This window comes from Podarcis raffonei, chromosome 11 (genome assembly GCF_027172205.1).
Source record: "Podarcis raffonei isolate rPodRaf1 chromosome 11, rPodRaf1.pri, whole genome shotgun sequence".
Taxonomy (NCBI): Eukaryota; Metazoa; Chordata; class Lepidosauria; order Squamata; family Lacertidae; genus Podarcis; species Podarcis raffonei.
The window spans coordinates 41,624,086-41,640,688 of NC_070612.1; the positions used below are offsets into that span (position 1 = coordinate 41,624,086).

At 41.6% G+C, this 16,603-nt stretch overlaps 1 protein-coding gene across 4 annotated transcripts in view; it reads right to left on the reverse strand.

Moving 5' to 3' along the window:
• The window catches only part of FBXL17 (F-box and leucine rich repeat protein 17), a 147,353-nt gene extending 130,961 nt beyond the window's left edge, over positions 1-16,392 (reverse strand). For 3 of the 4 annotated variants that reach the window (XM_053407641.1, XM_053407643.1, XM_053407644.1), the window contains exons 1-4: positions 15,328-16,392; positions 13,116-13,238; positions 12,188-12,445; positions 10,079-10,210 (exon numbers count right to left, since the gene is read on the reverse strand). In XM_053407641.1, the coding sequence (XP_053263616.1) occupies positions 10,079-10,210; positions 12,188-12,445; positions 13,116-13,238; positions 15,328-16,158 (1,344 nt within the window). In that variant the 5' untranslated portion in view covers positions 16,159-16,392. The remainder of the gene's footprint in view (positions 1-10,078; positions 10,211-12,187; positions 12,446-13,115; positions 13,239-15,327) is intronic. The other variant, XM_053407642.1, reaches the window with a different exon arrangement.
• Between the last annotated feature and the right edge of the window lie 211 nt (positions 16,393-16,603).

Here is a 16,603-nt window from a genome sequence, read left to right on the forward strand (position 1 = left end):
GATATGAACACAACTCATGGAGATGTGAACATGTACACAACACGTGAAATTCTAGTAATACTCAATACTCTTTTTCCAGTGGAAAAAAAAATACACAAACAAGTAGCAAGTTTTTGTTCCCAAAGCCTCTCTTACACTGTTACAGCAACAGAGAGAGACTGTCTCTAGATACGGAGTTAGCCCCCAGCCCTGTTTTTCTGCTACCATGCTCATTACCAAGTTACAGATGGAAAGTCACAGAGTTTGCAACAGAATTATATGAATTAATTGCCTATGAAGATGTTTAATGTACATAATTTACTCCAACTACAGATTTTCCCTGGTTTTGCTTGTTTTGATGAAGACTACGTAAGGCTATATAGTGAACTGACTTCAAGAGGTATCCATGTGAAAGGTTCACCAATGGTAGTGCACAACGTTCAGGGTCTCTTTTTCAAAGAGTATTCAATCATTAACATTATGCAGATGTATGCTAAACCATGACTGAAGGCCAACAATGGAAAGGAATTCACACTACAAGGAAGGAGGGAATGTATGTCCCCAAGGCTGGCTCCTGATGTATTATGACTGCAGTAGGCTAGTTTGAAAAGCATAAATAAATGCTGTTCATGTTCCAAGCCCAAACATAGGATTCATTCATTACAAATAGCATCTCCAAGGCAGATATACTTGTGTCAGGTGGCACCCTGCCCAAAGTAATGTCTTTCCTTTTGGTCCATCCACTCTTACCAGTTTAACAAAGTGCAGGTATGTAACTGCAGTCACACAGCAAAAAGCAGAAAATAATGTGCTACTTAATTATGCATCATATAAAATTACTCTTTCTGTGCATGCATTTCAGAGTTGAAATATCTGGATAAAAGCTCTTATTAAAAATGCACTTTACAATAATTAGAACACACCTAAAACATAAGCAAATGCTAAGGCATTAAACTTGATTTTTATGCAGCAATGATACTTTTGCACGACACTGGCTATAAAAATGTACCTAGCATCAAAACAGGTATGAAAATCGGCTACAAAAAGTATCTTTGATCAAGGATTTGTTTAATTTAAGGAATTTCCCATGCTTATCCATCAGCAGTGATTACAAAGAGAGATTACATGGAGCTTTAAGAAAGCATTTAATCAAAGAGTTTACCCAGTAAATAAGCTTGGATCAAAATTTAACTGAAGACCTTTATCTTCCGGAGGAGCAGACAAACTGACAACACAAACAATCCAAACATCCTGTTAGCATATCTTATTATTCAGTTACTGCTTCCATGTGAAGTGCATGTGTCAGCATTACACTTTGTTCTGGAATATTTGCATACTCAGAAAAACCAAGTGTTTTCTTTCTACATTATGAGGGAAATTTAATTAAAATGCTTAACTGTTTTGAGAGGATGCTGGTAATTCAGTATTCTAACCAGCACCATCTCAAAGCTCCAGACAAACGTAACTTACTACAAAAACAGAAAGATTCAACAACAGATCTCACTCACTACACCAAACTTTATGCTTCCAGGGTGTTCGTTTTAGGCACTATCAACGAACCCCTAAATATCTGCCATGGAGTCCCAGCATCTTTCAGGAAGAGTCTGAGCCACAATGCATGCTCAGTTCATGCGGAGTATTGGCAAAGTCACACTGATGCCCCCATTTGAACTGAGGGTGTGACCTAAAACAAAGGTCCACCGCTCTCATTGTTGTAATAAGCAAGCTGCCTTTCAGAGACACTTGTTTTCCCTTATTGATTTTTGCACTGAGGACTTTAGGAACACCCAGGAGCAAATGTTGAAACCCACAATGTTTTATAGAATTTTCTAGATTGTGCATTTTAAAAGCTTATTACATATGTAGGCATTTATTTTATGCTATTTTATCCCCGAGGATCATCTAGTCCAACCCCCTATAATGCAGGAACATGCAGCTGTTCTATATGAAGATCAAACCTGGCATTCTCAGCACCATGCTCTAAGTAACTGAGCTATTCACTCAAATCATGTTTTAATTGCCATTTGTTTTCATTTTTCATTTTGTATTTTTTGGGGGGGAAATTACTGTTTATTCATTCAATTCAATAAATAGGTCCACCTACATAGCGACTGTTGCTCACTGATTGGTGTAGCATTTTAAATAATTTAAATCATTTCCAATTTAGTGTATTTTGTTTTAATGTATTATTTTTAATTTTATTCTGTATATTATCCTGGCATCCTACAGGATAGAGCATTCAGAAATGTACTGCTTATCTTGTAAAGAACCACATCTTCAGAAGAAACAGTTTCGAAATATAATTTGAAACGTATTTTCATAAATTACAAGTTTCACTAATAATGACTATTCTAACCTAACTTTTTAAGCTTGCGTTGAACCCCAAAAAATAAAAATAAAAATAGAGCAGCGGTATAAAAGTGTTAAATGGAGGATTCCAGCAGTCCAAACTATAAAGAAGTTGGAGGTGGCCAATGACAGACTGGAAAGAAGTAAAAATCTGATGTCAGGCTTGGATGCACTGAGGAAGTATGGCCTTGACAGAACACAGGAAGGAGTAAAATTAGGCATAAAGAAAGAATGTGAGTATATGCATACACAGGTGTGAAGAGCCTAGTTTTAAGCTCTGGAATGTATGACACTATGGCACATCAGGAGAAACAGGCCTTTTCATCAAGCATGCATTTTGCAAATCAGTGGCCTAAAGGTCACTTCAATTTTTTAAAAAAATAAAAATCTCTCTCCGCATCATTAGCATCTCTCAGTTCTAGGCTACTTCCCCTAAACAGGTCACAGCTGTAGTACCATTTTCATTCTTAGGACAAACCCTTTATTCTAATTTCCTGTTGACAGCCACCAGATGCCACCCACTGCTCTATCATGAAGGCACTGAAACGTGTCACGCCCACATTTGAAATAAAAAGCCAGAAAGATCTTACACAAATAAATTCAATCCTGATGTGCATTAATATTCGTTTCACTGTATCTTGCACTGTGAAGTCAAACTAGACTTCAGGTCCTTAATACATTAAGCTTAAGAAGTTTATCTAGGAATCAAGTTCTTTTTTTGAAGGAGGCATTTAGAAAGTTACATATATGCATGTATATTCCATGATATTTAATGGACGAAATATTATCTTCATACCCCCTTTACATTAGGTACAGCCATTTTAAATTTTCAGGACCTAAAATAAAACAGTATTTATACGCTGTCGTGGGATACAATGCATTAATCAGTTTGAGTGCTGTTAAGTGTTGGATTTGAGACTCAGGATAACTGAAAGTTCACAACCTTCAACTTGTATTTTAGCAGTTCAAGCCTGGCCTTACTCCACAGAGAAGGAAGCTTTGACAAGTGTTCAGAATAAGATGAGCTGGTGATTATGGCCCACTCTGTGAGGTTTGGGAAGGGAACATCTATCCACTATCGAAAGGTTCCACTCCAGGACAAGGGTAGCAGCATTGTAGATGGGGCAGGAATAGCAAAGTATAGAGTAGCTTACAGTGCAGATGCTCATGCTGTACCTGATTAGTGAACAAAAGGGGACTTTAGTTTCCGCTGCACTCCATCTGGAATATTTTGCAAGGAATATCGAACTTTATACTGGGCAAACCATATTCAATTTGCTTTTCAGGATGGGGCCAACCAGCAAATCAAGAGCTGCAAAAAAATGCAACAGTATTTCTCATGTGCAGAAAGAGAACTCAGAAACAATCTGCCAGGCTGTATTTCATACTGATTTATGGCACTATATATGGCCACTGGTCCCACCATATCCTGGCAAATAGAAGGGGAAGAAATGGAGGCAATGACAGATTTTACCTTCTTGGGCTCCATGATCACTGCAGATGGTGACAGCAGTCACGAAATTAAAAGACGCCTGCTTCTTGAGAGAAAAGCAGTGACAAACCTAGACAGCATCTTAAAAAGCAGAGACATCACCTTGCCGACAAAGGTCCGTATAGTTAAAGCTATGGTTTTCCCAGTAGTGATGTATGGAAGTGACAGCTGAACCATAAAGAAGGCTGATCGCCAAAGAATTTATGCTTTTGAATTATGGTGCTGGAGGAGACTCTTGAGAGTCCCATGGACTGCAGGAAGAACAAACCTATCCATTCTGAAGGAAATCAGCCCGGGGTGCTCACTAGGAGGACAGATCCTGAAGCTGAGACTCTAATACTTTGGCCACCTCATGAGAAGAGAAGACTCCCTGGAAAAGACCCTGATGTTGGGAAAGATGGAGGGCACAATGAGAAGGGGATGACAGAGGACGAGATGGTTGGACAGTGTTCTTGAAACTACCAACATGAATTTGACGAAACTGCGGGAGGCAGTAGAAAACAGGGATGCCTGGCGTGCTCTGGTCCATGGGGTCACGAATAGTCGGACACGACTAAACAACAACATAATATTTAGAAATACTGGTATCCAACTCATTTGGAAGCTGTTGTTAAAAAGGTATTAATCAATAATTGCACCTACGCATGATTAGATAGGTCATTACCCTGAAAAAATATTATTCAAGTGCAGCAAAGCATGTAGCTTTATGCTTTAGAGCATTAAAATCAGTAGTACAAGTGCAGAGAACAAGAAAATACACACACTGGCCATTGTAAATAAGAAAATTATGGCTGCATAGTATCATTTTTTCCTGTATTTGTAATCTACTGTTTCCAGGCATTTTATTGTTGTACCAAGGACACAAAGATATTTTAGTAGCATCTCTAACGTCAACACTGCCACCTAAAGGTCATAAGAAACAAATACATTTTTCCAGCAACATCTGCAAATCACAACACTTAGCATTTAAAAAACTAGTATGTTATATTGTATCTGTTAAGGACTGTTGCCCACACAGATGGGAAGAGTCACATTTTGTGAGAATAAGAAGAAATTACAGACCAGATTGTTATCAATTGTACTGGTTCAATTATTAGTTTAAGTAAGCTATGTTGGTTTAGGAGTATTTCAAGCATATCTTAAGAGTATTTGCTTAACTGTTCCTGTAACATTTTAAAGACTGGTTAACTTGTTGTTTTAATTAAACTAGGCTTCTGGGAAGACTGTTTCCATTTCAATTTGGAGCAGTAGGATAATTGCTAATACAGCTAGCAAGTCTCCACAGATTTTGAGCAGAACAACTGGTAACCCAAACACCCAAAGTTTTCATTAAACTTATTTTCATAATATTTAAAAAGGGAACGCGTTCTCATGTTTCTGACTCTTGTTTTGCAGAAGCTGACTGCTGAAGCCCAAGAATTTCAAAAGTTTGGGAGGGATGTGTGGGACAGTGGGGGGGGGGTGCAGCCAGTGCAGATATTTTCTTATGAAAGCTAAACACAATGTACTGGATAATATATTAAATAGTGTCTATAGTAACCCATAATGTTGCACCAAAAAAAGAGGAGGAAGTTCACCCTGAACAATAGCAGAACTACTCAGGCTGATCATGCCTCAGGATAGCTAAAATGGTTATCAACTTGCTTTTCATGTTGTAAGCCAAATTGAGCATGGTTTTAACTATGGAAAGGTGGGATACAAATAAAATGATGTATGCAGGTATATACTTTTTACCTTGTGTTGTTCAACTCGATGCTGGTGTACTGCCCAATAGCATAACTGATTAAGTAATGAAAAACCACTTAAAGTGAAGAAGAATGAGTAACAAAATGGCTTTGACAAGCTTCAGCTGAAGTGTCAGACCTGAACTAGCAAGGTATAGGAGAGAGTGGTGGCAAGGGCAGAAGAGACTCATTCAAATCCTCACTTGGGCATAAAACTCACTAGGTGGCCTTGGGCCAGTTACAACTTCCCAGCCTAACTTACAACACCGGGTTACTGTGGGGATAAAAAATAGAGGTAAAACTATAAACATCACACACGGAGAGCTTTACTGCGGTCCATAGACCCAAAGGACACAGTACAACAATAGTAAAAAACCAACAGTTACCGCTCTCAGAAAGAAGGCCAGGATATAGAGCAAATCCAACATTGCATGAGCAGACTTCCACTCACAATAGACTTTACTTTCCTCTCCTCCTTGGGAGTCCCACCCCAAGATCTGCTCATGATGGTCCCCAACCCTCCAGAGTAGATTTTGAGAATGTGGAGTAGAAAGTGAAGCCGTGTTGTACAAGCAAAAGTCCATTCTACTCACACATGGACAGTATTTGATACCAACCATAAAGGTAAAGGTATAGGGACCCCTGACAATTAAGTCCAGTTGTGAACGACTCTGGAGTTGCGGTGCTCATCTCGCTTTACAGGCCGAGGGAGCCGGCGTTTGTCCGCTTCCGCAGACAGCTTTTCCGGGTCATGTGGCCAGCATGACTACGCTGCTTGTGGCAAAACCAGAGCAGCTCACGGAAACGCCATTTACCTTCCTGCCGGATCGGTACCTATTTATCTACTTGCACTGCGTGCTTTTGAACTGCTAGGTTGCCAGGAGCTGGGACCGAACAACGGGAGCTCACCCCATCGCGGGGATTTGACCTTTCGACTGGCAAGCCCAAGTGGCACAGTGGTTTAATCCACAGCAATACCAACCATAAAATAGGATAAATAAAATAAGCAAGGAACGAAATACAAGAGTAAGCTAAATTTTAAGATTTCAAATCCCACATTTCTTCTTACATGCTAAGATTCTAGGCACATGTGTTTCATACTGCATTTCTGAATGTTTTTTTCCCCTTAACAGATGTATAAAGATATAGAACTGCATTCTAGATATTCATTGCACTCTTTACTAATCAAAACTGCCTAGCTACTCTGCTAACATGCCTCTAACAGCCGCTGATGCACGTTGACTTGGCTGTAGGATGCTGCTGAAGTAGAGTGCCCTTAGGCCTGAAACGAACTGATAAATCATTGTGTGTAAAGAGTATTCTGAGGAACTGGGTACGAAGAATTGTTTTGTGGCAATGAGACTATGGCATGCTCCAGGCTGAAAAACCTGAGAGCCTTCATGACATGTCAGCATGAAGCTATTGCATTTTTATTACATACGCACACATTTCTATACTGCAAGCACAGTTCAGAAAAAAAATATTCCATCACTGAACACAGTGGTGCCAGGGAGAAGCAGAAAGCCAGTACAGTGAATGACCAAAGGCAAAAAAGGGTCACTATGTGCACAGTAGAATACAAGAATGGCAATGAGTTCTCTCTAATCTTTACATCAATCATCAAAGCTAGGCTGATATATTTCCATACTGCATAAGGGAAGAGGTGGTGAACCTAAGAGAGAGCAGCTTACTTTCTAAAGCAAGGATGAGAACCTGTGGCCCTCCAGATGCTCTTGACTGCAACTCCCATCATCCTTGGTCACTGGAGCTGATGGGATTTGGACAACAGCAGCCAAAGGACCACAGATTCCCAATCCCCATTCTACAGGCTGGTGAAATTGTGGGTGAAGCAAGATCTGAGCCAGGCATGTACTTGGTCCCTACACTCATTCTCAAAACAAGGATATATTACTCAGTGGTGGTCTTCACATGCACTAAATTATGATTTGCTGTTATGAGCATGAGTCTTAGGTGCTTTCTCTCTCATGCACATAAACACCAGAAGAGACTGAAAGCTTCACTTTTAAATAAACTGCAGTTTCTTTATTATGCTCCAAACTGCGGGGAAATTTCAGTGATATACAATGATATCCAGTCCAGGTTCTGGAGCAGATTTTTGGGGCATGCATGGGGGCTGCAATGGGAAGGAGGGAGAAACCACACTGAGGAAGCAGGCTGACAGTGTTTGATGTCAACCTCTGGTTTATCCTGTGGATTAGCAAAACCAGAACATCAAATCATGTTTTGTTAACTAAACTACAATTCCCTACTGGCAATATATTCAAAAGTGAAAGCTCACTGTAACAAAGGAAGCTTACAGAGCTCATTCTCATAACTAACCATGGTTTGTTGTTATGCATATAGAATTTGACTGCAGAATTATTATTGGGGGGGGTGCCACAAAACGTGCAGAGTCTTTACCACACTACACCTAGCACAAACAAAACATGGTATGTGTCCAATAAGTCTTTGTTGCTGACCTACTAGCAGAAAAATGCTAAACGTCTGCTTTGAGTCACCAGGTGTGGTGCCTTTATAGGTTCTTATGCTGCTCATAGAGAAGCAGCATATTTTCTGGTGGCTTCCAAGTCCAGCTTTGCAATTACAACTGAGTCATTGTCACATAAATATAAATTAAATAGAAAACAAAATGTAACTGTTCAATCAGAAGCCCATTAACTGGTACTATATTTCCATTTTTATCTGAAAATTATCACAGTCTTATATTTTTGTGCCCCAAGACCACTTTTTGACCCTCGTTTATCTGGAGAAAGTTGAATACAGTGTTCAATATTTCAAAATCACAGATACAAACAGGGCTGCTCTGAATGCCACACAGCTCTAAAAACTTTAGCTACCACTTCTTTAAGTTATGTAGACTCTCAACTGGGACCCTCCAAGTTCTTGAGCATGAGGAGGCATTTTTTGTACTTGAATTTTTATTATCTGTATCCTTTAGAATGACCAAGTCTCCTTTACTCTTCCCTTCATTGTGTGGGGAAACAAACCAATAAGTCACAGTAAATCATAGCTTCTCGTTATGTGCAAAATGAGAACTACGGTTTGTGACTTTCAACAAGCCATCTAGTGTTGTTACATTAATTGACAGTGGCTGTTCAGAGTTTACAAAAGGGATCTTCTCCAGAACCACCTGGAGATGCCAGAAGTCACTGTTTAAACCTATGCTTATGAGTTGGTATCTGAATATACTGAGGTTTTCTTAGAAAGCTTAGTTGTTTCTTTGAAGAAATGAGCCACAATGTTTCCTACTCTTGATACACCAGTAAAAGAAACTTTAATGTACTTATCTAGTGCTTTGACAGTGATCTATATTAAACTACTTAAAAGGCCAGAAAAAACAAATCACTTAGTAGAACATGGAATCAGCAGTCTATCCAACACAGAAGACATGAAACTGATTGACTACTCAAATTCCTATGACTTCCATAATAGACATTTGATTGACTTGCAATGAAGATCTAATACACCGGAGATCTAATACAATTATTTTGAGTTTTGGATGGCCATAAGAAAGTGTTGGTTCTCCAGTTTCAACAGTTGTATAAGAAGCATCTAATTGAAGAGTGCCATGTTTCACACCTAAGACTGATTAATGTCAATATTTTCAGAATTATCACAAGAAAATTACTCTTAGCATGCCCCCTGAAATTAATGGGCCCAAGCTAATCATGTCCACTAACTTGAATGGGTCTACTCTTAAGCAGGACTAAAATTGCTCTGAGTCAGTGAAGTACAGCACTATGGATTGTATCCACCTAGTCCATTGCAGTTTTAATCTGAAATCTTAGGCGCAGTACTGCGCCCAGAGTTCAGAAACTGTTTGCGCCAATGAAATCCCCTGTCGCAAAATGCACCTAGAACAATGGGAGTTTTGAACACTGCGTAAGTGGCAAGCCTGATATAAGTTAGAAGGAAGTTCATTAACAGGGTACAGTTGTGACAGCCATCTGTTTGTACCCAGCATGCTGTATCCACAGAAATATTGGCATTCTTCGCAGAAGTTCCATTTAGCTCTTAATGCAGATTCCACCATGAATCAGACTATTTATTTTAAGTCATCAAATCTGGTAGCCAACATGACACCTTGTAGTCATATAAAGCAGGTTTTTCACACGTAAACATACATGTTTATAAGCTAAGCCCGTGCAAAGTTTAAACATGGCACTGCAAAAGTGTACAAAGATCTTCAGAGAATATTTTGTATCCAACAGAATAGAAATGCTTAGCTAGAATTATTACTTTTCTATCAACTACTGAATCACACAAGGCAAAGCCAATTCCCCAATTAAGTGTAGCATGTTTGCCCAAAGAAAAGTATTAACCAATATGAACTGAATTCTAAGAATTAGCTTTTTAATCACTATGTGTATTGTAGGTTAACACTCTCAGAATATGGACATAGGTTTCTAACCCTTCAAAACTCAGTTAAGATACACAGATAAGATGTTGGATGTAGGCGAGAATAAAAGAGGGTGTAGGCATTTTTTATTTAAATACAAGACAAAATACTTACTAATTTGTTTTCCTGCATGTATATTCTCTGTAACTTCAGGCATCCTTTAGCTATGATTATCATTCCTTCATCTGAGATCTTGTAACACTGCCCAAAATGAATATCTTTCAGTTCTCTGCACTCTGATCCGAGCTGCAAATGAAATTAACACACACATAAATATATAACGCTAACATTGCCTTCAATTTATGGTGTATATACAAGCATTACATTGCTAAACAATTAGTTCAGATTTTAACTAACACATTAGCCAAGAGGCCACATTGCTCTCAAAATAGGAAATTGAATGACAGTATAGATTTCAGCAGTCCAAGTAAGAGAACAGGTGTATTAGATTTAGCTATATCCAACATGTATCAATAACCAGAAACAAATTGTATTGTGCACACCAGAAGCTCAGAATTTCCATTATCACCACCCAAATCAATAAAACAGTCTTGCCTGTAGAAGCTGAAAAGTTGTAAAGTTGTCTCTAACTTAAAAAGTTACTGTAGTTGTCAAGAAAAAAGAAAAGGCTTATAGTTAGATTTCAAGGATACTATTACTAGCAAATGCAACTTTGTTTTTAACAGTCGTGACAGTTTGACAAAGAAGGTTAAATACAGTCAAACCTTGGTTCCCGAACTCCTCCATTTTGGAACGTTTCGGCTCCTGAACACTGAAAACCCAGAAGTAACTGCTTTAGTTTTCGAACGATTTTCGGAAGCCGAACAGCTTCTGAGTTGCGTTTGTCATTTTTTCCCATTGACTTTGCAGCCACCCCATTGATCCTCGGTTTCCAAACTTTTCGGAAGCCGAACAGTCTTCCAGAATGGATTAAGTTCAAAAACCATGGTTCCACTCTAGTATAGTTCTTTCTAATGTCGTACTCTGGTCCACCAGAACAGAATCTGTGACTATTTGCAAAGTACATGGAAGATATTCAGCCATCACTTAAGAATGTATCTTCTTCTACTTCTTCTTCTAATTGGTAGGTTTAAAAAAATGGTAGGTGGGCAGGATAAAACTTTTCGCTTGGATCCAAACTATTCACTCTCCATGCATGGAATAGATCCTTCTGTCCATGGAACACTTTTGATCTACCTGAGTGGTTCAACCAGCACCACCTCCTACACTCTTCTGGATGCTCCCTCAACTTTCTAAAGCAGTTGTTCAGATGGCACAAGGGGGCTGCAGGAGGGAGGGGAAACTGGCAAAAGTAATCTGTTCCTCAAGAACTCTGCTCAGGAAATGTTCTTGCCCATTGGGAACAAAATACTCTAAAGTACCCACTAAGATGCTATGTTATGCCAGGTTCAGACATGTTAAGCGCAGTAACTCTGATGAGAGGGAGAAATTTGTTTAAAACAAGTAAAAGCTTCACAGGGGGTACAAGGAAGTAGGACACCCCCCCAAAAAAGACCATAATCCACTGAAAAGAAAAATAGCTCAAAACAGTGTGGTAGGGCTAAGAATTTCACATTTAGATTCAAAATGGCCTGCAAAATTTGCAGGACACTAATAAACATATAATGTCACTTGCAGTCTGGAAATTTAATAGTGGCAGAAGTTTGAGTGGCTCAGAAGACACCCCAACTGGTGCTTGCATGCACTATTCTAGACAAAAAGCCCCAAAAAACTGTTTCCTGGGTTCTAAAACTGGGGTTTGCACATAGCACAATTAGAGCTAGTTATGGCTCATTGGTTGTATTCAGTAAGAGCTTTGGATACATAGCTAAAGAACTGTGGGTACAGACAATTTTGAAAAAACGTTCTTCCATGTGCTGAGATTCCTGTATTGTAGGGGGTTGGATTAGATGACCCTCATGATACCTTCCATGATTCCCAGAACAGAAAATTCAACTAATTTTAGCCCTTGATTTGTCCTTTTATTTTACTATCATATACCATCTAATGTATACCTTTGAGGTCAATGTAAACTGGAAATATAAACATTTTGTTATGACAGCAACAGCACACTCCTAGACTCCCAAGTGGACATAAAAGTGCAGCTTAAAATATTCAAAAACAATGTAATTATATATATATATATATATATATATATATATATATATATATATATATATATATATATATATATAAATACTTTCACCAATATTTAAAGTTCACCTGCTTGAGTCCTTCATCAGTGAGTCGATCCTGGTTGCCCACATGTACCTTCTGCAGTTGAGGACACTGTGAAGCCACTGCAATTATAGACGTATCAGACAGCTGTTTACATCTATATGCGGTATATCTTAGAAGTCCAGGACATTTAGATGCTAATATACATACTCCTGTATCCGATACATTACGGCAATCTGAAATATTGATTTCAGTTATATTCTGGCTTCTTGATGCAATTCTTTCCAGTAACTCATCGGTGACCTGTCAAAAACAATTTGAATAGGCAGCATTCATATTCTCAGTTTTATCTGTATTTTTTAAGAAAAAAACAAGCCTATACATTCACAACAGCATTTGTACCAAACCAAGTTAGTACTTTCACTACAAGTTTGGCCTCCATGCATTCCTGCTCAACTTAAATTTTAGGAGCCTTTTGATGCAAATAATGATTTTTTTTCAGCACTATGTCTGACCAATGGATACCACCTCAACAGCCCCTCCAGATTTAACCCCCCCCCCCAAAAAACCTGCTCATCAGATTTGCCCAAGGCTGCTACTACAGCTACAACAAAGGTACTGTTGTTCCCTTGCACTGGGAACAGATACGTAATCCCTGTTCAGATAATCAGGCTCTAAGCTTCTTTAGATTATGAAAAATGTAATGCAGGTCATGTCATTATATAATTCACCATCATACTAAATATGCATCTATTCAGTCAATGAAAGCAACTTAATATATTCATGTGTGTGGTTCAACACAGGCTTTTAAGACAGTCACTGTGAATGAAGGAATTCACAAAACTCTTGTTATGTTTTCTATAAGAAATATGGGCTGAAAAGTGAAACAGGTATCACTTCTTTCAGAGGAAGACAAAGGAATTGTTTTAATTTGATTAAAAGAATTCAGATTTCAACATAGCTTCCTTCATACCTGCTGACGACTACTGAGATCCAATTGCTTCCAAAACTGGAAATCTAAACAGAGGTCACGCCAATATTTACAAACCAACGATGCTGAAAGACATCGCTCATTCAAAGATAAGTTGGAAAATATCTATGAAAGAAAAAAAGGAAGAGTTAAGAGAAAGTGAAATGCCTTTCTTTCCAAAGTTCTTTCCAAAGACATGCCCTTTCTATCATTTCTATCACTTTCTTTCCAAAGTTCTTTCCAAAGACACGCCCTTTCTATCATTCTTCCAAGGCTTTCATTCTTCTAATAAGCTTTGGACAAATATATTTGTTTAAAACAAAGAAAATGGATTTCCCTCCAGCTATGCATCCCTCATTATTCCACCAATTTTCTACTTTCCATTAAGTAATAGAGATGATGACAATTTTGCATGTGTTCAATTGATGCACAACCAACCTGCGGGTCCTTTTGGACCCAGAATTGAGCAGAATGTGAGTTGGGTGGGAAAGAACGGGGCAGGCTTATGCATGCACCGTCAACATGCACAGAAACCAGGAATGCAACACCTGTGCAAATGGGGGGGGGGGGTTGTCTGTGTCTACAGTGATAAGCATTCAACTTGATACTATGAACAATCTATATATTAGGTAATTTGACAGTCCCATGCAGATGAGCAGCGCCATCTTGAGTGAAAACCTTAAGACCCTGGTCAGCAACTAACTGTCCTAGAAAGTTGATGGGGCAGCAACTCCACCCACACCTCATAAAATGACTTGCCAACAATTACTGTTACCACAGACAACATTTTCTCATTTCAAGCTTTGTAACTGAAAAGTTGGGCGGCATTTTTTTTGGCGGGGGATTCCATCTACCTAATTCATTTCTGGAGTGTGTGTGCGAGTGATGGTTGCAGTTTCTGTGTGTGTGTGTGTGTGTGTGTGTGTGTGTGTGAGAGAGAGAGAGAGAGAGAGAGAGAGAGAGAATAAGCCATTCTCCCCAATGTTATGGGTGTCCATTTGTAAGTGAACTTCATCCTGAGGCATAGGGAAGGCTTGGACAGGGCCCTTGAAACAATCACATGCTCCTCAGCATTTTATACATACATCACCTTGTCAGGCAACAGTCTTCCACAACATCCCCAACCCCTTTACACAATATATTCTGTGCTGTTGTCAGCTAGTGCAGGGAAAGGATAGAGGAGCAGATTGAAAGCAGCTCCAAGACATAACTGACAGGGGCTTTCCACCTTTAGCTCCCATTTACAATTCTTGGGGATATATCTCATAGAAAACTACCACAAACCAGGATTTTAACTTCGGTAAGCCATATACAGTGATTACTCTGTTCTAAAGCTCCAAGCTATCTATTCTCATGAAGCCTTTCCTTAGGCTTTTTCAAGAGCTTAATGCACTGATGTGAGATTCAGCTATCCTGAGAATGTGCCCTGGAAACACTCTTTGCTTCTTTACTTTTTTTAACCTTGCAGGTCAGAAATCACCCTTTCTCAACTTTTCAGACTTCCTCATTCCACCAGCTCCAGTCCAGTGTAGCAGGCTCATCTAGTACTCACACCAGTCTTTGAACCTTAACTACTCAGGTGTTCCCATAATACTGCTTTGTTTTGTTCCATAAAGGCAGGATTACTACAAAATGTGCCTCTTTGTGCTATTAAGCTATCAACAATGCTATTAAGCACTGTTTCCATGCGAACCAATTCTAATTATATCAGCATGTGCAACTAACTTGGGGAAGTGACTATTCTGGATTAAATGATATGACCAATACCAAGCTCTGTCAAGACAGGGACTCCGTTTCAATCAAGAACCATTACTATTTCACCTTCAGCTGGATTAGCGTCTAGTGTTTTAAGTAAAAACTTGTGAACTTAGTAGAAACGCTTGTGCATGCAACCAATTTCCAGGATCCCCATCCATTGCCAGCCAAAACTGAAAACGAGAAAAGGAAAATTATAATTGGGTGAGGTCTTCTCGCATCGCCACCCCTATAACGTGCTCCTGGGCACCTTTGCAGAGTAAACTCCCGGAGACCAGGACTTAAGAAATGGGGCACTGGAGCTCTACATGGAAAAACACACAACCAAGAAACTCAGGAGGAGGAGGAGGAGGCAAGGGATGCAGCGCCAGGTGTCCAAAAAAAAAAAAAAGGCAGGCAGCTCCCAGCCTACCTTGGCAACCTTCTACATCCCGGACATCTGCCTGCTCACCAAACCCACCTTGAGGAGGATGGAGGGCGGCAGCTGGTTGATGTCGGGCGAGGGGGGCTGCGGCTCCCGGCAGCAGTCCCCGGGGTTCTCGGGGGGCTCCTCGCAGTCCGGCTCGCGGGCCTCGCCCTTCTCCCTCCCGTCCAGCTCGGGCAGCTGAGACGGGGAGCCCGCAGCCGCCGCCGCCTCCGCCAGCCCTTCCCCATCGTCCCCGTTCTCGCCGACGGCGGGGTCCTTGGGCGGCGAGCCTCCCCGGGCGCGGTCCGAGGCGCAGGGCAGCGGACAGAGGTGCTGCTCGGGCAGCGAAGGAGAAGCGGCGGCGGCGGCAGAAACATCGGGTGGCGGAGGCGACGGCGTGGAAGCGGGGCTCCCGGCCCCTGTGGCTGGGATGGCGGCGGCGGCGGCGGCGCAGCGGGGCTGCTTTCGGGGCGGGCAGGGGAGCAGCCGGACGCCCTTGCGCTTGCACACCATCTCCGGGGGGGCCTCGCTGCTCTCCAGCGCAGGCCCCGCTCTCCGCGCGGAAGGCGGAGGAGAGGAGAAGAGGAGGCCGGAGAGCAGCAGGCGGCGGCAGGAGAAGCGCAGCAGGCGGCGGGCGGCGCGGTCCTCGGGCGCCTTCAGAGCCGCGTAGAGAAGCGGAGGAGCAGCAGGCGGCGGCGGTTCCTCGGAGGCGGCGGCGGCGGGCGGGCTGGCGCTGTGCACCAGGAAGCAGAGCATGCAGGGCCCGCGCAGGAAGCAGCTCCGGTCCCGAGGCGGCGGCACTGGCACTTTCCCCCTCAGGGGTCGGCGGCGGCGGCTCCTATCCGCGGTCTGGCTGGTTCCCTTTCGCGAGAGAAAGTGGCCCATATAGGAGGCGCCGCCGCCGCCGCCGCCCCCAGCAAGGCCTTCCTCCCTCGGCGGCTTCAGCTGCGCTGCCTGGACTTCATCGCTCGCCTCCGCCCGCCCGAGCGCGGAACGACGGCGGCGGCGGCGTCTGAGGGGGAGACCGGCAAAACTCTGAGGCCGGCAGTCACAACAAGGCAGGTTCCGGGACGTTGGAGGAAGCGGAACCGCCGGAACTTCCGGTTCCCTGACCCCGCGCGCGCGCACTCGCCCCAAGAGCTGCTCGGCCGCGCAACCCTCACTTCCGGGTTCCCCGTAGACTCTTCCATGTGCGGGACGAAGGTGGTGTGGAGGATTGCGAGAATAGTACTGTAATAGTAATAGTAATAGTAACAGCAGTAGTAGTAGTAGTAGTAGTAGTAGTAGTAGTAGTAGTAATAATAATAATTTATTTATACCCGGTCCGTCT